Source organism: Rattus norvegicus, chromosome 15 (genome assembly GCF_021556685.1).
Source record: "Rattus norvegicus strain SHRSP/BbbUtx chromosome 15, alternate assembly SHRSP_T2T, whole genome shotgun sequence".
NCBI lineage: Eukaryota > Metazoa > Chordata > Mammalia > Rodentia > Muridae > Rattus > Rattus norvegicus.
In genome coordinates, this window is record NC_141548.1 from 85,752,742 (window position 1) to 85,778,159 (window position 25,418).

A 25,418-nucleotide genomic window follows, 5' to 3' on the forward strand; every position below is an offset into this window, starting at 1 on the left:
TCCTCCCCCTCCCTATCCTGACATTTCCCTACACTTGAGGGTTGGCAGGACCAAGGGCTTCTCCTCCCACTGGTGCCCAACAAGGCCATCCTCTGCTACATATGTAGTTAGAGCCCAGGGTCTGTCCATGTATGGTCTTTGGGTAGAGGTTCAGTCCCTGGGAGCTCTGTTTGGTTGGCATTGTTGTTCTTATGGGGTTGCAAACCCCTTCAGCTCCTTTGATCCTTTCTCTAACTCCACCAATGGGGACCCCATTCTCAGTTCAATGGTTGGCTGTGAGCATCCATGCTAGAGGTACTCTTAACCTTATTCTACTCAGATGATTTCCATAACTATAAGAGCTTTAATTTTTAGCAAATTCCTGACTTCAGTGTCTTAAAATTTTAAAGTATAGATATCATCAACATTATTAGTAAAATTTTTAAAAGTTGTCAGTTCTTGTTGAGATTTATGTACACTATCCTCAAAAATGATAACGAACTTTAATATATTTATTTAATTTGGGTTATTACTGAGAGATCTAAAAGAACTAACTATCTCTCACAAAAGAGCCTGAACTAAACTTTCTTGCAAAAAATGATACTGGAATTAGGGCAGAGCTTGTAGTGTGAGCCTCTGAGTGCAGACACAGAGCATGCATACTAATAAGGAGTAATCAAAAACCAAAGACTGGGGGTTGGGGATTTAGCTCAGCGGTAGAGCACTTGCCTAGCAAGTGCAAGGCCCTGGGTTTGGTCCCCAGCTCCGAGAAAAAAAAAAAAAAGACTGCTGGTCCTTGAGGAGATTAACGGGTGTGGGAAACAGCCCGAACTCAGCACACTAGTCTAGAGCTCACCACAGATGCCTTTCTGCCTCACCCTCCCAAGTTTCTAAGCTTACAAGCCTGTGCCAACACACCAGAATGACGTAAAATTTTATACAAGAAAATCCCTCCCTCTTCTCACTTTATCCGAGCTCCCTCCTAGGTGAGTGTGGAGGGTACCTGTTTACACAGGACTTGACAATAAAGACAGAGGAGCCTTACATAGAGAGCAGGTTTAAGGACAGGAGTGTATCCTGTTACTAACACAGCTCTGGGAAGGCAGCCACATAGGACGGTGCAGCCAACCAAGCACGTGGAAGTTCGGCACAAAGCACCGTGACACTGGCTAGGGATCCTTTGTCAGGTTTAAATCCTCAAAACCCATTTTCTCCTTTTGCATGGGTTTGATTTTTTTGAGTAAGAGTTTAATAACGTTTCCTTTCTCTAAAGGATCCATAATAACAAACCAAGGGAAAGGGGGAAAGAAAATAAGCAATAAGACAACTAAGCCAGACAAACGCCTTCCAATGAAGCAGTTACAGGGTCATGCATCTCACCTTAATTTTAGCAGTATATTCTCCTCTTCCTCCAAACAGACCAAGACCACCAAGTAAAATGTCAGTGTCAGCACTAAAACGTATGGCTTCTACTGAGTGAGCAGAGTAACCCCAGCCTCCTCCATGACCTGAAACATGTAAACAATGCGGTTTAGCATATGCATGCGTTTCTATTAGTAAGAGCATCTGCTAGGTCTAAGCATACATACTTTCAAACCTGTTGACTATACTGTAGTCTTCCTTGGAATAGACTTTCATCACTGCTTGGGTCTCCTCCTCTATACTTGCAATGCCCATCTTTAAGTCCTGCATGGCCGCCAAAGTGTCAAGACAACCTAAAGCAATGAACAAGTAAAAGTCAAACCTTGAAATGAAAGTGTCCTATCGAACCCATGTTATTCATGAATGCTATATTAATTAATTAATATTAATCTGAACTCTGGTTATGACGCTTGGAAGGCAAACCTTATTCATGAAGTCATCTCTCCAACTCTTAAATGGGTTTTCCTGAATAATCATATTCTAAAAGCAACACAATACATTGGTATGTGGACTGATTTAAAAAGAAAAATAAAAAACTAGCAACTAGTTATCTCAAATGTTCTGTATCTTGAACTAAATAAGGATATACCTGAATTAAATACTATAAAAAACATTTCTCTATATCTCTAAAAGTTTATGTGTTCAAGTTCCTTTATCTCTTGATCTAAAAAGTTGTATTTTCAAGGATGCTTTATAGTTAAGATATCCATTGATCTTCTGTGATATTGGCTGAGAGCTCCTGTATCGCTTCATGGAAGTCAAACTTCTTAGGTAATTAAATTTATTTTGTGACTTGAATCCATTATTATATAACACGAAGTCAGGATAACAAACAAATGTAACTATAAAAAATCATGATCACTAGCACAGCACACATGAATGCCACTCAGCTGACATCAACAGGCAATCCTACCCAGGATATGCAAGGCTGCATGAGATCGGGTGGTCAGAGCCCTCGATCCCGTTGGCAGAGCAAGCTCAGGACTTAGAATACAACAACTGGACTGCATGTCTGTGGCAGAGGGAAGTCTGGCATCAGCGACCACTGCATTGTAGCACCAGAGCTCTCTGGTGCTTGGTCGAAACCTATGGAGAAAGACAATTACAGCACTTCAACACTTTGAATTACTTTGAAAATTTTTAAATTTTCAAACTGACGATAAAATAAATAATTCAGTTAGTGTACACAGGAAAATATTTTATCTATACCTAAGCTAAATACATAAGTAATTTGTACCACGAAAAAAATCTGAAAATAGTATAAACACATTATAAAACGTTATAAATATCATAGCAATCATTACTTAAATTTGGTGCATACATAAAAATAAAGATTTCTTATACCAAAATAATTTGATAGAATATGTAAAAAATACATATACAACAAAACTATAATAATTACAATGTGTATGAGTACCTATAAAACAGTAAGAGAAAATCAATACAATAGCATAGAATGATCAAGTGATATGGACTGCTACCCTAGGACACAAAATAAACAGCGATGTAGCACTGATAAAAAGGAAGTCAAGTCACAATGTCCTCGTGCATTAGCCTCTGATTATCCTACTCACAGTAAAATCCTCAAAAAGTTAGGAAAAGCCACACCCACAGCTGACCCTGAGATACAGCTCAGTACCCAGAACCCACTGAGAGAGAGCCGGAATCTCAGAAATGCTGACACACCTGAGAACACAGCTGAGACCACCATTTCTACTCACATTCCTGGTCCAAGGGGAACCTTCACAGAGTTGTTTAGACACAGGAGTCAAAAAGTAGTCTGGGAAAGGATCCTTCCAGTTTCCACCTGTACGTGGTAACTGTACCCTGTGCCACAGCTCTCTATACCCAGATTCCATGGGGAGAGAGCTGGATTCTCAGAAATGCAGATAGTCCTGAGAGCACAGATCCTGCTGGGAGAAAGCCAGACTCCAGGAGTGCTGACACAGAGGCTTACAGGAGGGTCAAGCCACTGTCAGAGACACCTGACCAGCTAAAACCAGAGATACCCAGATGGCAAGAGGCAAGCGCAGGAACCTAACTAAAAGAAACCAAGACTACTTAGAATCATGAGAACCCTGTTCTCCCACCAAAGTAAATACTGGATATCCCAACATACCAGAAAAGCTAGATTTAGGTTTAAATTCACATCTCATGAGGATGATACCTCTATACTTTAAAAGGGTCATAAAGAACTTCCTTAAAGAAATACAGGACAACACAGGTAAACAAATAGAAGCCCTTAAACGGGAAACACAAAAATCCCTTAAAGAATTACAGGAAAACACAACCAAAGAGGTGAAGGAATTGAACAAAAACGTCCAGGATCTAAAAATGGAAATAGAAACAATAAAGAATTCACAAAGGGAGCCAACCCTGGAGATAGAAAAACCTAGGAAAGCGATCAGAAGTCACAGATGTAAGCATTACCAACAGAATACAAGAGATAGAAGAGAGAATCTCAGGAGCAGAAGATACCATAGAAAACATTAACACAATCATCAAAGGAAATGTAAAATAAAAAAAGCTCCTACCCCAAAACATCCAGGAAATCCAGGACACAATGAGAAGATCAAACCAAAGAATAATAGGTATAGAAGAGAATAAAGATTCCCAACTTAAACGGCCAATAAAGATCTTCAACAAAATTATAGAAGGAAAATTCCCTAACCTAAAGAAAGAGAGGCCCATAAACATACAAGAAGCCTACCAAACTCCAAATAGATTGGACCAGAAAAGAAATTCCTCCCGTCACATAATAGTCAAAATACCAACTGCACAAAACATGGAAAGAACATTAAAAGTGGGTAAGGGGAAAAGGTCAAGTAACAGATAAAGGCAGACCTATCAGAATCACAACAGACTTCCCACCAGAGACCATGAAAACTAGAAGATCCTGGGGAGATGTCATACAGAAACTAAGAGAACACGAATGCCAGCCCAGGATACTATATCCAGCAAAACTCTCAATTAACATAGATGGAGAAACCAGAATATTCCATGACAAAACCAAATTTACACAATATCTTTCCACAAATCTAGCCCTACAAAGGATAATAGACGGAAAACTCCAAGACAAGGAGGGAAACTACACCCTACAAAAACCAAGAAAGTAATTCTTTTCAACTAACCCAAATGAAGATAGCCACACAAACATAATTTTACCTCTAACAATGAAAATAACAGGAAACAACAATCATTGACCCATAATATCTCTAACACCAATGGACCCAATTCCTCCAATAAAAAGACATAAATTAAGAGACTGGATATGTAAACAGGACACAGCATTTGCTGCATACAGCAAACACACCTCAATGACAAAGATAGACACTACCTCAGGGTAAATGGCTGGAAAACAACTTTCCAAGAAAATGAATGCAAGAAACAAGCTGGAGCAGTCATTCTAATATCGAATACAATTGACTTTCAACTAAAAGTTATCAAAAAAGATAAGGAAAGGCACTTCATATTCAAAGGAAAAGTTCACCAAGATGAACTCTCCACCCTGAATATTAATGCTCCAAATGCAAGGGTGCCTACATTTATAAAAGAAACCATACTAAAGCCCAAAGCACACATTGCACCTCACAAAATAATAGTGAGAGATTTCAATACCCTACTATCATCAATGGACACAACAGGGAAACAAAAACTAAATAGAGACACAGAGAAACTAACAGAACTTATGAATAAATGCATTTAACAGATATCTATAGAACATTTCATCCTAAAACAAAAGAATATACCTTCTTCTCAGCACCTCAGGGTACCTTCTCCAAAACTGATTATATACATGGGTCACAAAACAGACCTCAACAGATAGAAGAAGATTGAAATAATCCAATGCATCCTGTCACATCACCATGGACTAAAACTGGTCTTCAACAACAACAACAACAACAACAATAACAACAATCCTGAAAGAAAACCCACATACACATGGGAGCTGGACAATGCTCTACTAAATGATAACCTGGTCAAGGACGAAATATAGAAATTAAAGACTTCTTAGAATTTAATAAAAATGAAGGCATAACATAGCCAGACTTATGGGACACAATGAAAGCAGTGCTAAGAGGAGAACTCATAGTTCTCAGTGCCTCCAAAAAGAAACAGGAGACAGCATACCTCAGCAGCTTGGCAGCACACCTAAAAGCTCTAGAACAAGAAGAAGCAAATACACCCAAGAGGAGTTGAAGGCAGGAAATAATCAAACTCAGGGCTGAAATCAACCACGTACAAACAAAAAGGACTATACAAAGAATCGACAAAACCAAGAGCGGGTTCTTTGAGAAAATCAAGATAGATAGATAAACCCTTAGCCAGACTAATCCAAGGGCATAGTGAGAGTATCCAAATTAACAAAATCAAAAATGAAAAGGGAGACTTAACAACAAAATCTGAGGAAATTCAAAAAATGATCACATCCTACTACAATAGCCTATACCCACCAAAACTGGAAAATCTGGATGAAATGGACAATTTTCTATACAGATACCAGGTACCAAAGTAAAATCAGGATCAGATAAAGCATATAAATAGTTCCATAACTCCTAAAGAAATAGACGCAGCTATTAAAAACTTTAGTGCAGAATTCTATCAGACTTGCATAGAAAATCTAACATCAATACTGTCTAAACTATTCCACAAAATAGAAACAGAAGGAACACTACCCATTTCCTTCTATGAAGTCACAATTACACTTATACCTAAACCACACAAAGACCCAACAAAGAAAGAGAACTTCAGACCAATTTCCCTTATATCAATACAAAAATACTCAGTAAAATTCTCACAAACCAAATCCAAGAACACATCAAAACGATCATCCATCAGGATCAAGGAAAGTAGGCTTCATCCCAGGGATGCAGGGATGGTTCAATATATGGAAATCCATCAACATAATTCACTACATAAACGAACTCAAAGAAAAAAAAAACCACATGATCATCTCATTAGATACTAAGAAAGCATCTGACAAAATTTAACACCCTCCATGTTAAAAGTCTTGGTAAGAGCAGTAATGCAAGGCCCATACCTAAACATAGTAAAAGCAATATACGGCAAACCAGTAGCCAACATCAAACTAAATGGAGAGAAACTGGAACCAATTCCACTAAATCAGGGACTAGACAAGGCTGCCCAGTGTCTCCATACTTACAATATAGTACTCGAAGTACTATACTTACTTACATACTTACAATATAGTACTCGAAGTCCTAGCCAGAGCAATCAGACAGCGAAAGGTCAAAGGGGTACAAATTGGAAAGGAAGAAGTCAAAATACCACTATTTGCCAATGATATGATAGTGTACTTAGGTGACCCCCAAAATCCCACCAGAGAACTACTAATCCTGATAAACAACTTCAGCAAAGTGGCTGGGTATAAAATTAACTCAAACAAAACAGTAGCCTTCCTCTACTCAAAGAATAAACAGGCTGAGAAAGAAATTAGGGAAAAGATACCCTTCACAATATTCCCAAATAACATAAAATATGTTACTCTAAGCAAGTGAAAGATCTGTATGACAAGAACTTCAAGTCTCTGAAGAAAGAACTTGAAGAAGATCTCAGAAGATGGAAAGATCTCCCATGCTCATGGATTGGCAGGATTAATATTGTAAAAAAGGCAATCTTGCCTAAAGCAATCTACAGATTCAATGCAATCCCCATCCAAATTCCAACTCAATTCTTCATAGAGTTAGAAAGAGCAACTTGCAAAATCATTTGGAATAAGAAAAATCCCAGGATAGCAAAAACTATCCTCAACAATAAACGAACTTCTGGGGAAATCACCATCCCTGACCTCAAGCAGTATTACAGGCAATAGTGATAAAAACTGTATGGTATTGGTACAGAGAAAGGCAGATAGATAACAGAATACAATTGAAGACCAATAAATGAACCCACACACCTATGGTCACTTGATATTTGACAAAGGAGCTAAAACCATCGAATGCAAAAAAGATAGCATTTTCAGCAAATGGTGCTGGTTCAACTGGTGGTCACCATGTAGAAGAATGCAGATCGATCCATTCTTATCACCCTGTACAAAGCTCAATTCCAAGTGGATCAAAGACCTCGACATAAAACCAGATACACTGAAACTAATAGAAGAGAATTTGGGGAACAGCCTCGAACACATGGGCACAGGGGTAATTTTCCTGAACAGAACAACAATGCTTTATACTCCAAAATCAACAATCAACAAATGAGACCTCATAAAATTACAAAGCTTCTGTAAGGCAAAGGACACTGTGTTAGGACAAATCAGCAATCAACAGATTGGGAAAAGATCTTTACCAATCCTACATCCGATAGAGGGATAATATCCAATATATACAAAGAACTCAAGACGTTAGATGCCAGAGAAATAAATAAACCTATTAAAAATTGGGTAAGGAACTAAATAAAGAATTTTCCACTGAGGAATATCGAATGGCTGAGAAACACCTAAAGAAATGTTCAACATATTTAGTCATCAGGAAAATGCAAATCAAAAGATTTCACCTCACACCAGTCTGAATGGCTAAGATCAAAAACTCAGGTGACAGCAGATGCTGGTGAGGATGTGAAGAAGGAGGAACACTCCATTGTTGGTGGGATTGCAAGCTGGTACAACCACTCTAGAAATCAGTCTGGAGGTTCCTCAGAAAACTGGACATTGAACTACCTGAGGACCCAGCTATACCACTCCTGGCATATACCCAAAAGATGCTCCAACATATAACAAGGACACGTGCTCCACTATGTTCATTGCAGCCTTATTTATAATAGCCAGAAGCTGGAAAGAACCCAGATGCCCTTCAACTGAGGAATAGATACAGAAAATGTGGTACATCTACACAATGGAATATTACTCAGCTATCAAAAACAATGACTTCATGAAATTCATAGGCAAATGGATGGAACTGGAAAATATCATCCTGAGCGAGGCAACCCAGTCACAGAAAACCACACAGGGTATGCACTCACTGCAGATATGTGCGCATGGATGCAGGAGCCTACAGAGGTCAGAAGAGGGTGTCGAACCTCTGGAGGTCGGGTTACACATTGTTATAAACTAAGATCTATGAGGAGGCTGGAAACTGGACTCAGGTCCTCTGAAAGAGTGCGAGGAGTTCTTTATCCCTCAGCCACTTCTACAAGGACTTATTTACTTTATGTAATGTAATTCTAGGATGTGACTCCATAGTTCTGTGAACCACCCTAGGCAGACACAACTTTAAAAATAATCTACAATGCTTGCTAACAGATAAGTAGTGCCCTTCTTAGGGTATACTGCTGTGGACAGACACCATTACCAAGGCAACTCCCATAAGGACAACATTTAACTGGGGCTCGCTTACAGGTTCAGAGGTTCAGAGTTCTACATCTTCATCTGAAGGCTGCCAGCAAGATACTGGCTTCCAGGCAGCTAGGATGAAGGCTTTAAAGTCCTCACCTACTCCAAAAAGCCCACCCTTACCTGTACAGGGCCACACCTTCTTACAGTACCACTCCCTGGGCCAACCATATACAAATCATCACAAGCAGTTAGCTCATCAAGTGAACTTTTACTCCCTGTTAAACATTTATTTTTAACTTCTCGAAGAAGCCCAGAAACAAATTCGGTAGCATCCATTTTGTGTTTGTTTTATTGATACTGTTATTTTATAACAACATATGCTTACCTCCAAAGCACATCATACACCGGATCAAGACATACACCAAATCCTTGCAGATCTTCTTGTTCAGAGTCATTGAAAGTTTTACAACTTCCATCCACTTTATTTATCAGAAGACATTTAAACGGTGGGGGTTCTGATATAGAAGCAGGCACCAAGCCTTGTGAAAACATAATTAAATAAAATTTTACTTTGCATTACCTTTACCCATTCCTCCAAGCCCACAAGGAGAGTAGTATTATTACAATTTCATACATACAGAAGCTAATATATGTCTAAGAAGTTTAAACGGAGCCTTTTGCAAATGGCAGAATTAAAACACGTCTATAACGAACGCTCCTGTTATGCACTGTGTACCTCACTGTGTCATGGACACAGGTTTAAATGTGGTCATCATAATCTCTCACGAAACTTAGTTTTGATGTTTACTTACAGAATCAGTGTTGACAGTCACTCATGACAATGTGAGTCTGTAGCCCCTCTTCCGCCACGGCCTAGACTATGACTACTCTGTTCTTAAGTATCCCTCTGTCTTCCTCTCACACATGCACATAGAAAGACGCAGCTCCGTCTCAGTATGAGGACAGGCTATTTACCTATTATGTGTTTGCTAGCAAAAATTTCTGATGTTGCAAGTACATGAGAATTTATCAGCGCTTCATCGATTCGTAAGAAAGTCTGGTCCCCACTTGCACCAATCCAAGTGGCCTTCCGTCCATATTTTGATCCAATGTTAGGCATGGGAGCTGGTTTTGCATTCCAATATGGTACATCCAAAATAGGGCGCCCCAGCTGTCCTTTCTAAAATTTAAATAAATCATATTAGTATTATTGTTGGATAATCTATGGCTAAGGTTATAACTGTCTATAAAATAACTATATGAGATCGTATTTTTATGTACTTTTAGTTTTTTTTAATAAAGAAATGTGGAAATTGGACCTAACAGTTTAAAAGTAATAGAGTAATTTCTATTATTCCTAGACAATCTCCTTTTAACATATACATAAAGTATATGATTGTATTAGTTGAAATATTTTCCATATAACCAATGTTCCCAAAATACTTTGTAATGACCTATTTTTAAATTTAAAGTATCTTACATACACAATGCCTGAAACACACTGCTACAAAGGATTCCTTTACAACTATCACTCTGACATTTTAAGTTAACAGTATAAAAGAAAGTCATTCTTAATCTCACACAGTGTGAGGACATTTTGTGATAACACCAAAGTTTGTAACAGAGAATAAACTTGGAAAAATATTCAATGCAGTTTCTCCATAAAAACTGAAAAGTAAACCTTTTCATTTATGTCTTAAGATAAACAGTAGGAATAAGGTGTACATTTAAAACAAGTTAACTCACTTAAAAGTATAGCTGCTGAAAGGTAGTTGGTTAGCTAAAAATATATTTCGAAAGAAGTAGGGTGTTTCTCATTATCGAGCCGATAGCTGGCAGATAAAAACACTGACACTGGACTAGGTGACATTGCTGCACACGGCTCAGGAGCCTTCTCTCCCACATCTCTCCTTTCAGAAACCACTGAGGAGAGAAAATGCTACCTTGTATCCCCGAAGCATTTAACACAACCTCAACAATGAGAATAACCAGCAAAGCATGGAAAGGAAAGCAACACCCGAGGAGCGAGGGAGCATGGGCTCCTGTGAGCACTCAAGGTCCCACTCAGTTGCCAGGCTCCTAAAACAATGTCTACTCCTTCAACATCACAGCCAGAGAACAAAACACAGACCAACTACAGATGCCCCAATCCCTGGGAAGAGAACCTAGTGAAGGAAAAGAAGTTATACAATAGAGAAGTAGCTAGCTAATTAGCCTTTTCAGTGGTCATTTTTCCACAAAGAAAAAAAGCATAAGAAGGTGAACAACGAAAGCAGCACACAATATTCATACATTTTCTGTTCTGGGAGGAAAAGGAAGTCATGCTGACAATTAAAATAAGCAGGTATCCCCTTACCACCAACCCAACATATATGAAGAAAAACAGTGAGAAATATAGATGCCTAGTCAGCCCCATAGGCACTCCAGAGTGTGGTGAAAAGCCAGCCATATGGAAAGCCATAGAAGTTCGCAACTAGAATCCGTTAGTCTAGAAAACTAGTCACACTTCCCACCCTGAAGACACAGAATCAAAAGTGAACAGATAAATAAGCACACGATTTAAACCTTTAACTGTATTGGGATTCTGTAGAAATCTTGACTTGTAACAAGAGGAAACCAATACCCTGAGTCCTCTCCGATTTCTCCAACAAGTCTAAGGGTACAAGAGGCACAACAGAGGAGGCTAAGGAGGATGACTGTTTAACAAATGTTGAAAAGTGATCGTTCTCCTTCAAGAGACCAAAGCAGAGCCTTAATAGATAAGTGGTAAATGGGTAAAGACACTTAGTTCATAGCACCAAACAGGTAGGGGCTTGAAAGATCCTTGGTCAGCTATCAGATCAGTGCCAATTAAAAGGCATAACAGCACATTGTGTTGCCAAAGTTCTGGAGAATGCAGCTTGAAAAGAAAATAGACTATTAACACTACGAAACCTACCAAGGTTTTTTGACCCACAAAGTTTTGACCCCAAATTCTCACTTCTTAGAATTAAAAGATACACTTTTAATAAAATGATTACATAATCAAAATGTAAAGTAAATATCTAAGAGTAAGAAACTGAAAAGTTGGGGTTGGGTATTTAGCTCAGCAGAAGAGCGCTTGCCTAGCGAGCCCAAGGCCCTGGGTTCGGTCCCCAGCTCCGAAAAAAAGAAAAAAGGAAAAAAAAGAAAGAAAGAAAGAAAGAAAGAAACTGAAAAGTTATAGTATGGACACCAAGTGGAGTACAAGTACCCTAAATGCCAGGAGTCTTTGAAGAATCCTAGTAGATTGGGCAGCAGGCATGGCAGGCAGTGAGGTGCAAACTCCTAAGACATAAGCAGTTGTGAGTCCTCAGAGATAAACCAACATAATAAAATCCAGCTTTATCAAACACTTGCTTGTCTCCTGCATATTCACAAGCTTGCTCTCATGACCTTCTCCTCTCAGTCCCCATTTAAAAGTTTAGAGGGAGAATGGGTCAGAGGATATGGTATGATTATAATCTCAAAAAATAAATTAACTAAATATTTTCATGGAAGAAAAATAGATGGTACAAATGTTAAAAGTTTTCTTTAAAAAGGTTTATATTTGATTATCAAGCATGATTATATAGAGACATAGATGAGGAAGAAGAACATTGGCCTTTTCCTTTTGGCTTCATTAAGAAAATAATACCAAACAAAACAATGGCCAGGTAAGGTAGAGTAGGCCTGGAATCCTAGCATTCAGGAGTCTAAAGCAGAAGGATTATGAATCCAAGGCCTTATCTTACTAACACCAAAAAGGAATAAGTAATAAAATATAACTATGTAATTATATAGTTTGTGTGTTATAGTTTATATAGTTTGTATATTATGTACCAAAATATGTCCAGAATATTAGAAAGTAAAAAAGTTACATTTTTTTATGTCTTATTCTCTACAAGTACAATTAAAACAATGGGTAACCATGACCAGAATACATAATGAATGTCCTGATAAAATTAAAATACCTGCCAAAGATTTTTTTAATACCTCCAGAGGCTATAAAAAGTGCAGGTAAGGTCTGCGTGGACTGATTGGGAGTAGGACAGTTATTATTGTCAACTTGAAAGGACACATAACTCTAGGCACATCTGTGAACAAAGTTTCTATACTGGGTCACCTGAGATGAGAAGTCCCATCTTATTAGGAAGTAGCAGCACTCTATGGGCTGAGGCTATATACCGAGGGAAAAGCAAAAAGCCAAGCTGGGCATGGGGGCACACGCCTTTAATCTCAGCACTCAGGAGGTAGAAGCCAACACAGGGAGATTTCTGTGAGCCGGTGCCAGACTGGTCTATATACAGAGTTCTAGGCTAGAAGGGGTTTTCTGTAACAGCTCACCTCAAAAGCAAAAGACAAAGAGAAGACAGGGATGAGAAAGAGGAAGAGAAGGAGGAAAGAAAGCATACAGCACAATGAAGGCAAACAAACATCCCATGAGCCTCAGGATCCTGGTGTCAAGCCTTTCCCTTTGCAATAAACTATGTTCATTTTACACTCTAATTATTTCTCAAAAAGCAAGGTGCACAGGTCTTCAAGAACAACATTCAAGGTCGTCCTGTAGCCTTCCCCTTTGTGCTGACACGCACACCTCACATATATATTCAAACAAACTTTAAGCACATTTAAAAGGACAAACACTGCTGAGTTCGGGCTTATACAGTGCAAGCTTACTAACGGAGCTTAGGGAGGTTCTCCCTCACTTTCACTATAGAAAACAGTTTTGGGAGAGGCAAAGAGAGAGAGGAACAGATAAACAGAATGGGACAGGACAAAGAAAATAATTTTGCACTTGATATTAGTCAAAAGGACAAGAGCCACAAATTAGTTTAAGCAGCAATTTAAAATCTAAACTTTCAAAAACTCTAAAATAGAAATAGTTCTTAGTGTTAAGAAAATTTATTTCTCTATAAATTAGATGAGAAATATCCTTTTAAGTGGTAGATTCGGCTCCACTGATAGTTTAGAAGCTTTTGATTTACAATAAACATGTCCAATTCTAACTCAATTGCTAAATACAATAAATTCTAATAATGAACTAGAGATGAAAATTATTTGAAAATCTGTCACTCAGGAGCTGTGTGTGTTGGGATAGGCAGGAAATATGCACGTGTAATTATCGTAATACAAGAATTTTACTGGAACCAGAGGGAAAAAAGCTAATGTAGCAAATTATAAGGCAATTATATAATACAATATTATTAATGTTTTAAAAATTCCTTACAGAAAAACTTCCAAATGTGAAGACCTGTCCATCCATTACAAGGACTGCCGTGTGGTTGCTGCCGGCAGTGACTTGTGTGCTAGGGCCTGGCAAGGCTTGAACAAGGGTGGGGCATCCCCTAGGTTTAAGAAAAAAATAAGTCAATTCCTTGAAATATAAAACAATGTACAACAGTAGAGTAAGGAGTTAAAAAGGTCAAGGCACTGTAGGTATACTCAGCAATCACTTGTTTCGGTGTTAGCTGCCTGTGTCCATGCTAGGCACCAGGTAAACGGACAATGACTTTAAGGTGATCAACAAAAAGATTCTTGAAATTTACTACCTAACCATAAACACAGGATTTTAAATTTCAGAAAAATAGATGCTAACTTTAACAGGAGTTATCTGTTTAGCCTGTACAATAAGTGGCATATGGTTCCTCAACAGGAATTCAAGAGCTAGATGAAATAATTTTACAATCTTCTGTTCTAATTTTCAGCACACAGATGTTAAAGTAATAGTTAAGAACTCAGAGCATGCATAATGAAAACCCTTACAGCAGCAGCTACACACTCAGGATCTAGAGTTAGACAGCTAGGATTGAGTCCTATTCTATTCATGGCAAGAGACTAGGATATTGGCCAAGTCATTCACTGTGCTTCAGTTTCTTCTATACTACAGAGAATAATGAGAACTGTTCCTAGAAACCATTAAGAAGTATTTGAACCCATGCTTGACACATAGTAAACACATAATTAATGTTGTGTTAGTATAATGATATCCTAGTATCCTTACCTAGTTTTATAAACTATGTTATTAACCATTTTTAGTAATCATAACTGTAATTGGAAAAATATCCAATAGAAAGTAAAACACACACAGTAAGAAATTTTGTGTTTGAGATCAAATTATAGTGTATTTTCTTTAATTATGTACAATTTATCCTCTAAAATTAGAATACAACTAAAAATGACTTTGAAAGGAGCTAGGTTCCCAACTAGAAACACAGAAGTTATGGTGTGTTCTCATCAAAATATGAACTAGGAACAATGTAGACTGAAAGATGAACATATTTGACAGCCAGGTAAGAAATAGAACAGACACATACTTTTAATTTTTCAGGGATATAAGTGTTACCTTTATTTAACAGGAGAAATCTACTAAATTGTGAACTGAATGGAATTTGATATCTTAAGCTTGCCTAGTAAGCGCAAGGCCTTGGGTTCGGTCCCCAGCTCCGAAAAATGAAAAGAAAAAAAAAAAAAAGAAAGAAAGAAATTTAATCCAGGAACTAGATGTAGTAACCGATTTTATAATCTTCAGCCTTGGAACATGGTCAGGTATGGGGAAAGTAAACAAAAGGTAGGTTTGTTTGCATGGCTTTGTAGTTGTTTAATTCTAAGAAAAAAATGATCTATGAAGCTAATTACAGAGAGAATGAAAAGGTTTTTGCTAATTTGTGTATAAAGAGAGGCAGAAGAACAAAGTCTTAGGAAAGGAGGGTGAGAAGAACACTGAAAGCATTTCCAGAGGGACAAATAAGATGCATGCCAATGCTTTAGGCAGGCAGGCAGGCAGGCAGGCAGCAAAGTCACTAGGAGCAAACAAAGCACAAGTGCCAGTACTGCTTTGAGAAGAGGCCAAGTCCCCTCCCCATACCACTAACAAAGGAAAGAAAAGGAGAACAAAGAGCTATAACCAACACTGCAGTCCAGAACTCCATCTAGGACAGCAAATCTGAGGAAGTGTGAGTTCATTAAAATAGATAAACACATAAGAGGGCAGAGGGAGGAAGGACCAGACCTGCACAGATTCTGAAAGCAGGCCTAGGCAGGAGGCTCAGGGACTGATGAAAGCACCCCTCCAAGCAGTATGGGGGTGATACGAGTTGAAAATAAGGAGATAAGGACAGTGGACAAAAAAATATCCAGCCTTATAATTTTTCTTTTTGTTCTGAGGCTTATGCAAATCCTGTGCCAAGAAAGGGGAATGGTGAACAGAACATTCAAAGTGAGATCATTTGTACAGCTGGTGGCGATGGGAACGGATAACACCTAGTTGAGGACTGAAAGAGCTCACTTTTGAGACTAGGAAGATCACAACTGAGCTTCAGGAGACCTGAGAAAAAACTTTTAACTTGTTAAGAAGCTTGGAACTTACCAGTAATACATCACAGAAATTTGATTCTATTTATTTTCCTGACAAGAATGTCTACCATCACATTCTCAAGATATCTTAAAACAGGTTTTGAAAAACAAATGAAACAACTACAAAGCCATGCAAAAGCAGAATTACACTCTCTGCAAAGACGTGAGCTGAATCTGATATATCACACACACACACACACACACACACACACAGATATGCTGATTTAATTCTTTACGGGTCCTTAAACATAGCTATGAAAAATACAGGCAGATTGATTCATTTATGCAGCATACTGAAAAAACTGAAATAACTTCTAAATTGAGTAAGAAATAAAATGAAAAGGGAAAAAGTACATCACTGATAAACTCAGCTGTTTGTGTGAATGAGCGCATGTATGTGTGTGCATATGCATGCATTTCCCCACTTTATGAGTGTCATGGTAACAATACCATATAGGACCCTTCACACTATACTGAAGTCACTCATCACAATGAAACTGTATATTAAAACTACTGGGGACCAAATTAAAATTTCGAATAATAAGAAATTTATCTGCATACACAGGAATAAAAAGAGAGTAACAGAAAGGCCATGTCCATAAATAAATAAATGGATGGATAGACAGACAGACAGACAGACAGATAGTTTTTTCACTTGGTTTTCAACAAGAGAGCACAGTAATATGAATGGGAAGAACAGTGAAAAAGCTGACCCTCGACTCTGAGGACAGCTAGTTTGGGCAAGTGAGCAACTGTCACTTTAGCGGTGTGACTTGTGAGACAATGTCCTCATGCACATATCTAGTTCAAAGCAAACAGGAACTGAAGGGAAAGTTCCTAGAATAGTCACAGTTTATAAAGCACAGACATATAAAATGCTATCACTAATTCCCAGTAAGTGTTCTGGCAATCTGAAGATCTTATAAGATGTCTCCAAAGATTAATTGCAGGACTTGGAATATAGGTTCTTTGAACTTTGTCTATGAAAGTCATGAGTTCATTGTTAAACTATTTAAAAAGTAGAAGAACAAAAAATAAAATTATATCTGTATATGTGTGCTTTCCATACATTATATAGGCTCTGCAATATGTTAGATAGGACCTGAAAACTAGAGCTAAAAGAAATTGCAACCACAGCACTTGTAGGAGACGGTGAGGCAAGGATGTGACCCTTATACTTTCAGACACAATAATCAATAGTGTATTTGGGTACAAGGACAGGAAGAGAAAGGGAAAACTCAGACGCATCACCACGCTGGACAAAGCACCAGAACTACGGAATTCCCAAGACCTGCCTTTAAGGTTGCAGAGGATGGTAAATTAATTTGGAATTCAGAAACGTAGGAGCACAATGAACAAAGCAAACCAAATTTTAACAGACCCTTTTCAAGAATGAATGTATAAAAGCCTTATAAGCCTTTCAACATTCATTTTAAAAATGCACAAAAAGTGGGATTAGTGCAATAAGAAACAATTAAGGCGGTGGGATCAGGTTTGATTCTATCGTAGGCCACTGCTATAATAGATAAGTTATCAAAAGGCATCAACAGTAATGATTACTGAACACTTGGTACTGGCTAGGCTGCACAACGAGTCCATGACCCATATCGTCTCTGGAATCCCACATACGCATCTCAGAGAGGTGCACTTAACCCTATTTAATAAAGGAAACCTCAAGTACAAGGCTAGAAAGCTGACTATGACCAGCTACCAAGGGGACGGGGGGCTGCCTGATCAACTAAGTCATTATGACAGCATGACTCCCCTAAGGAGATGGCGACAGCATCTCCTCCATATCTGACCACTCCACTCTATATACTACGATAGACTCCTTATACTAGTCGACATATTTTATTATGTTACTAATAATGTATTCTTGGTTACCAGAAACATTTTCAAATGCATCTAACTACATATGCTAATTTAACTAATCATATATAAATGCTTTGGTCTTGGGGTAATCAATATGTGTGCTTTGTTTCTTGTGTGATAATTCCTCCAAATAAGTGATAAACTCCTTCCTAAGTCAATTAACATCTTTTGCAAATCTAAAACATAGCTCAAAGTCAAAATAGGATTGCTTAAGATACAACTGGTCTGGATGAATTTCTAATCCACTAGGATATCATGTAGGCAGACTGCTGGGTCACCCAGTTTAGCTCTGCCAACACCATACGTATAAGTGTTGCAGCTCTGAGTGGAAAGGTATGCTGGCAGTCGGAAACCAAAAAATACCACAAAGACACACTACACAACAGACTTCACACAAAAGATTTACTATGGAATACACAGGAGAGTAGCTACCTTTTTAAGGGAGAGAAACGGCAGCAAACTGAGTAAGAGGCAGGCTTTACAGCGTTTCTTAGGAGTAGAATTGTCCAGGGTGGACAGCTATTGGTAGGATTTCAAGCCCTTAGTTTTCAACAAGCTCAGGGATTGGTGGGATTCCAACTCCCAGAACTGAGCTCAGCCTTTTTACTCAATAAACATGTACTGGGTCTTTCAGTTAAACATTAAAATGTAAGCATATGAAAAACTGTTCATGCTAGAAAAGAACACTTTTGAGAAATTAAAGCAGATCTCATGGGGCTGGAGATGACTCAATAGTTGGGATCACTCATTGCTCTTGCAGAAGCCCTGGAGTCTGGTCTCTAGCACACATGCAGTGGCTCACAACCAGATACAATCCAGCTCCTTCTCTCTTCCTCTGGGAAAACCAGACAAGTATGTGATGCATGGACATATATGGACAAAATATCCATACACATAAAATAAATTAGTAAATGCTTAATGTATTAAAAAATAGATCTTACTAGAATTTAATGTACAAAATAATTTTGCTTCAACACCAGCATTTCCAGAAGATGATAACTTGAACTATCAAAAGTACTAAGCATATTACTTTGATTTTGTTATCTCAGAAACTCATTATAAATTCATGAATGGTGCTGACTAATGTAATCAGGAAAACACGGGATTTTAGGTAGTCTTTAGTTTTAGATGCCAATATGAATAACCTTTCTTTCAACAGACTTTATACCTCAAAAAAGTATGGCAAGGGTCTTGTTTCACTCTACAACCTTTTCACACTGTACAAAAGTTAAAGTAACCAAAGGGCTGGAACCTCAGGACAGTCATGATTATCTTTCTTTTTCAAGTCTGTTGCTTGGCAAGTGTTTACTAGCAGAATGACAAGTCAAGCACCAAGTCTGACTCTTCAAGCAGTGCTCTTCTTCACACAGGACTGAGACTCTATCTAAGTGTAAAGCTCTTCCTGTCACAGGGCTCCGATGTAATTACCATCTAATTATCAACAACAGTCATGGTGACCTATAATAAACATTTTGGTGCCATGAGCCTTCAGTAAGAAATAGAACAAAGTGTTGACTTGTTTCCAAATCACCAACCCCTATAACATGCATATCATGGCAGTGTGGTGAGTTAAAACAATTAAAAGAATGGAGTTTATTTAATACCTAAAAGAAAAAGAAAGTTTCTTTCAAGGGCTATAAATAAGAAGTTGTAGCTGTCCTTTTGACTGTGGCAGTGACGTAAGTGTATCCTAGGATAATGGAGACACAAAGGAGGAAGAGTGGAGAGCAGGTTCACATACAAACTCAACTACTGAGGTAATCTGACCTACCGCTGCCTCTGTGTAGACATAAACAACTTCGGTTTTCGTTAAGATAGCCTACTGCAGGAGCGCAGGGCTGACTTTCAACCTCAAATGCTATCTCTAGGTCCGTAAGGCCATTCACAAGGCCATTTGCGTCCTGAGACACTGTCAGCAGGAAGGATGCTGAAAGCATACATGTGGCTCCATTTGTACCTAGGGCAGGACTCTTTCAAAAGATTTTCCCTGCCTCAGAAACACCGTGCTGCTCGAGTTGACATACTCGCAAAAGCTACACTAGAATCTCCATTTTTCTTATTAAAACCTCTCTTTCCTATGGGTGAGATCTGCAAGATTGCTGAAAGTTTTGTCTTTCTGCATCTGTTTCTCCTCTCCAGTTTTCCACTAAAAAATATCATTTACACATCCAATCCTGCAGTATCTACTCCTTCATAGAAGACTAGAACTAAGAAAAACAGATATACCACCCCCCACCCCCACCCCAGCAACCACAGCCATCTATAATGGAATCTGATGCCCTCTTTTGGTGTGTCTGAAGATAGCAACAGTGTACTAACATACATAAAATAAATAAATCTTTTAAAAGAGAAAAGAAAAACAGGTATCCTTTTGGCCAAAAGCTCATCTGACGGTATTATAAGGTATGCATTGGCCACTGAACAAAGGCCATAGCAAAAGGGTATCTAGTTTTGTCATTCTCCATAGGTCCAAATGATGACATCTATGAGGACATCTTAGATCCTGCCACCATGCATAAGTTCAAGCCACCATCTACAAGAACTGTACAATGCCCAAGTTGCTCATATCACCCTGCTTCACGTGGTCACAGCCGGCTGCAATATAACTGAGAAAGTAGTTATGGTTGCATTAGTAATCCAAACTCTATTACCCACGTCCACAGAGAAGAGTGAATATGACTGCAGGGCTCGCCTCTGACAGTTGAGCTTCTGCTACTTATGGTAAGTCAGAATATCAGAGACACTAGCAGGTTTCACTTAACGTTGTTTGAAAGTTTCAATGTCATTATGTAAACATTAGGCAGAAATACCAGCAAGTACCCCTTTCCTTCCTTCTCTTCTCCTTGCCGTGATAGGAATGAGCCTACTGCCCTCTACATGTCTAACAAGTGCCACTGAGCTACACTCCCAGTCACACTATAAACTTTTGTTTTTGTAATTCAATCCGGTATGTTCACTACCTTTCCTATTGCCATGTAGCGCTTTGGGGAAAAAAAGAATATCTGTAAAGAGTATGGTTGAGTTTTGTATTAATTCTACTCACTCTTAGACATAAAATGCCTATCAACTATTCACATTTAACTACAAATCACCTACCTCATGTAAGCACACAACCACATAACCAGGAACCATCAAATAACTCTAGAGCTATGTTTTCAGAGAGCAGTAGAGCATTATTTCAGTACACACACACACACACACACACACACACACACACACACACACACACACACACAGAGAGAGAGAGAGAGACAGAGAGAGAGACAGAGACAGAGAGAGACAGAGACAGAGAGAGACAGAGAGAGACAGAGAGAGAAATATCCCAAACTATAGAATGGAGAGAAAGGAAGGGAGATGGAAAAGAAGATAAATTAAAACAAAGTTGTCACTACCTGGAATTGACATCCCCATGTCCCAGCTGGCCATGCTGCCCATATCCAAATGTATAGACGTCTCCATTCTCCATGAGAACCACTGAAAATAATAGTTTGATATCTTTATTATATGCATTTCACATTTCCATTTAGAGCAATATTGAGAGGAGTGTAATTTTCACTGTTAAATCTGCAGTCGTTAAAAACAGGTCACAGGAAGGATTAGATGAAAGAGTGCAGAGGGGCAAGAACTACAGGGACTGAAAACTGACATTAAAGCCATGAAAACATATGGAAGCCTACTAAGTGGTGGCTTCCTGAAATAGACACAGAAACAGGTTATCCGAGTCACCCTACAGTAGGGGGATATCACAATTAGAAAACACATGCTGACAAGATGTGATGACGATGAGGACGACGACGATGACTATGACGACAATGACAATGACAACAATCACAAAACCAAAAGCCCAGTGCCGGAAACAGGTTTTCTCTTTCTGAGTTGTTCACCACTGTTGACGCCTAGAGCCCATCTAAGTATTACAAGCTATTGTCAATGCTCTCAGTTCCTCTCTAGAACATGATGGTAAGTTCCTACAGCTAAATACACTATACATACTTTAACTATAAAAAGTGGAAAAATCAAGAAAGACCTGGCCTGACAGCTTCATCCCTCTTGGCCAGCTTTCACAGTGATATAATATATATATATATATATATATATATATATATATATATATATATATATATATGTGTGTGTGTGTGTGTGTGTGTGTGTGTGTGTATGTATGTATGTATGTATTCCCAAAAGAGAAAATAATCTTAATTGTTACTCACTTTAGACACCTCCCCTGTGAGCTAGAACAATGACTATATGAGGATGATATTCTCACTTATGTTTTTATTGTAACCAAAATTCTAATTGGAGTTAAGATCCACCCCATGAAATAAAAACCATGCCTGGCAACCTAGGGCAGGGCCAACCTGTGGCTAGAAAGGCCATGTGCCAGAGGGAAGACTTCTCCTTGTTGATTTACTTTTATTACTATTACTTTATTTAATATAAACAAATCCTAATGGTTTTGGCTACATACATGGATTGTAGCATCTCTCAACAGCCATCAGAGAAGCTTCTGTTTGCAGTAGATGGCAGTTAGCACACTGACCCACAACTGGTCAGCCTACAGAGAATAAAGACTTCAAAGTGCTCAGCACTAAATGGGACATCAGTATCATACCCTTCCTCCCAAAGACTCAGTAATCCTCATAGAATAGTGGGTAGGATGATTTAAAAAGCCAGAAGTAATGTATGACTACAAGGAAATTTCATTTTCGAGACACAAAAGGGCAGATGTACAAATGGATTTTAGGTGACTGTGACAGTATGACCAAGACCCATATAAGGCCAAGCCAGACAAAATTAGCATTTGATAGCTGTTGGGAGAGGGAGAATCATTTTATTTAAAGATGAGAATTCTAACTTTAGGGCATGTCCCACACTGAAGACTCTTTGGGCAATACAAATTGAACTTAATGGGGAGCAGAAAAAGGAAAGAAGAAAGGAAGGATGAAGGGAAGGAAGGAGGGAGGGAGAGAGGGGAGAGGGGAGGGAAGGAGGGAAAAAGAGAGAGAGAACACTGGGTGGATAAGAAGGTAGTGGTAGGCCTAGATGGAGGATGACTGAAATACACTTTATAAAATTCTCAGAGAATAAAAGTTTAATCCAAAAGGATAGGTGAGCAGGGTGCGGTAGCGCACGCCTTCTATCTTAGTCCTTGCGGGACACGGGCTCACGGATTTCTGTGAGTTTGAGTGCACACTCATCTAAAACCTGAATTTTAGGCCAGCCTGGGGTACACAGTGAGATCTTCCTTCAATCAATCAATCAATCAATCAATCAACAAACAAATAAATAAGCAGGCTTCTGTAATTCTACAGTTAATGAAAATTAATATATTTTAGTTTTGCAGAGTATTTTATAGGTCATAAAATGTACGTTTCCCATAATACATTCTAAACCTCCTATAGATACCACTACATAGCATTAACATTTAATGACGTTCGTTTATCTCAATAATTTGTAATTACATATAAAATCCTGCTCGCTAATCTGGAACATTTAGAGAGTAGCAGGTAGAGTGGAGGTCTAGAAATTAAATACATTAGCAAAATAACAGAACCTAAGATTTGCCAATGTATTATCAAGTAAGAAAAATGCATTTATTTAACTTAATTTTTTAAGAGTTGAACAATGCAACCTAAGCCATTTAAATACAACGTCAATACTTTACTAAGAATCTAATTTTATTATCTAATGATATGCATTTCTAATTCAATATTAGTAAAACATGGGACAGTATTATGAAAGCCATAGGATTTTAATTAAAAAGCATTTTGGAAATCATTTCATTTCCTGTAACTTCCTGAACTGAACTAGAAAATAACTTATCAGCAGACAAAGTAGGATTTAGATCTTTTGACAAGCACAACACTTTATCATCATGCTACAGTAATTCTAAAAAACGATTCAAAATAAAAACAAAAGTGTGGGCTTGAGAGACTGTGTCTGATCACACAGATAACAAGTGCTCGTCAGGTCTAAGCAGTCACACACACGACTGTCAGAGGGAGGCTCTCCCGAGGCTTCAGCGGCTACCTGAGTGGTGGAATCCACAGCTGACCTGGACTGCCCGGACCTCGCAGTCAAACCTCACAGAGCCGGGCGGGTAGGTTGTGACTTTGCTTGCGTCCTTTTCCCCTCTTTCTCCGCTTGCATCTGAAAATGTTAAATTCACAGTTACACAGTTGTTCACATTCGTAATAACTTAAATCAATTCACTATGGAAGAAACAGAGAAACATGTTAAAGGGGATGAACAAGGCCACCCTGTAGTTGTTAGAAGAGATAGATCAAGAAGCGACCTTCCAAGAAGCCAGTTTGAAAAGTAATAGTACACTTCCGCTATAAACTACTAAATCAGTAAGACAGAGAGGTATGATCTGCTAAAATCTAGTAAGCCAATTAGCTTTGTAATGAAAAGGCACAATTAAATAACAGAAATAAAATTGTAATGTAAAATTTAAATTTGATATGGAAAAATTTAGTCTGAATAAAAAAATAACTACATGCAATGTCATTTAACAGTAATTTTACTTAGGAATACTGTTAGTAATTGCTATTTTTAAAATATCCTAGTGGACTCACAAGTGACAGATTTCTTAACCAGTTCTCAGAAAGGCTGCTGCCCTTCTGCCCACCAGGATGGCAACTAAACTTGGAGAGAACCTTGGTGAAGACCAAAGCTTCCTTCAGGACCTGCTGCTCAGGGCCTCTTCTCCCTGGCCCCCGCCTTCCCCCAGGGTCCAGTGTGGCCCTCCTGCTCTAAGTCGGCAGTTCACTTGCCGCTGGCCTTCCTTCTTCCTCTCTCTAGTTTGTTTACTGATAACTTTCACTTCTCTTTAGGCTTCTCTCAACCACTACTTTCTACATTTGATTTAGAAATTATATGACATTCTAACCGTAACTTCCACATTCTACAATTCCTTTCACACGGTATGTATAAAACAGGAAGAAATTCTAACAGGTCAACTGAGCTAAACCACTCCATTGTGGTGTAGAAACATTAAGCAAGTACATTAAACATGCACATACATATGTGAATCTATGGATTCTAGATTTTATTATCCTCTTTAAAATATTAAATACAAGAACATAGAAACATTTAACTTTAATTTTCATCAATAATCATTCATTCTGATTTACTATCATCAATACTTAGTTAACACAAACTTGTCCAAAAGTATGACTTTCTATTCTGTAAGTAGACTTTATCTTCAAAACGTTGAACACTTTCTAACACTTGGACAGTAAAACCTCACTAATTCAGAATAGCTTAAAATGGGTGGGTTCCTGTGACTTAGTAAAGAAGTATCAATTACAGAAAATATATGTAAAAGTGCATTTTGTTATTTCCAAGCAGTATGGATTACATATTAAATGCTACAATAAAGAAAATGTATTCACCTACATTAAACTTCAAAATAGGCTGGCATTACATTAAGAGGTACCATAAACATGAAAGTCCTTTGACATACAAGAATTAACTGCTGCCCCAGAGGTTGAAGGCA

At 38.3% G+C, this 25,418-nt stretch overlaps 1 protein-coding gene across 30 annotated transcripts in view; it reads right to left on the minus strand.

Annotated features, from left to right (window-relative positions):
* Window positions 1-25,418, minus strand: part of Mycbp2 (MYC binding protein 2) — a 238,672-nt gene that overhangs the window by 128,111 nt on the left and 85,143 nt on the right. For 23 of the 30 annotated variants that reach the window (NM_001106055.2, XM_087585423.1, XM_087585422.1 and 20 more), the window contains 8 exon segments: window positions 1,360-1,487; window positions 1,569-1,694; window positions 2,315-2,487; window positions 9,078-9,231; window positions 9,668-9,872; window positions 13,920-14,037; window positions 21,310-21,391; window positions 23,948-24,067. In NM_001106055.2, coding sequence (NP_001099525.2) covers window positions 1,360-1,487; window positions 1,569-1,694; window positions 2,315-2,487; window positions 9,078-9,231; window positions 9,668-9,872; window positions 13,920-14,037; window positions 21,310-21,391; window positions 23,948-24,067 — 1,106 coding nt within the window. 30 annotated transcript variants of the gene reach the window in all.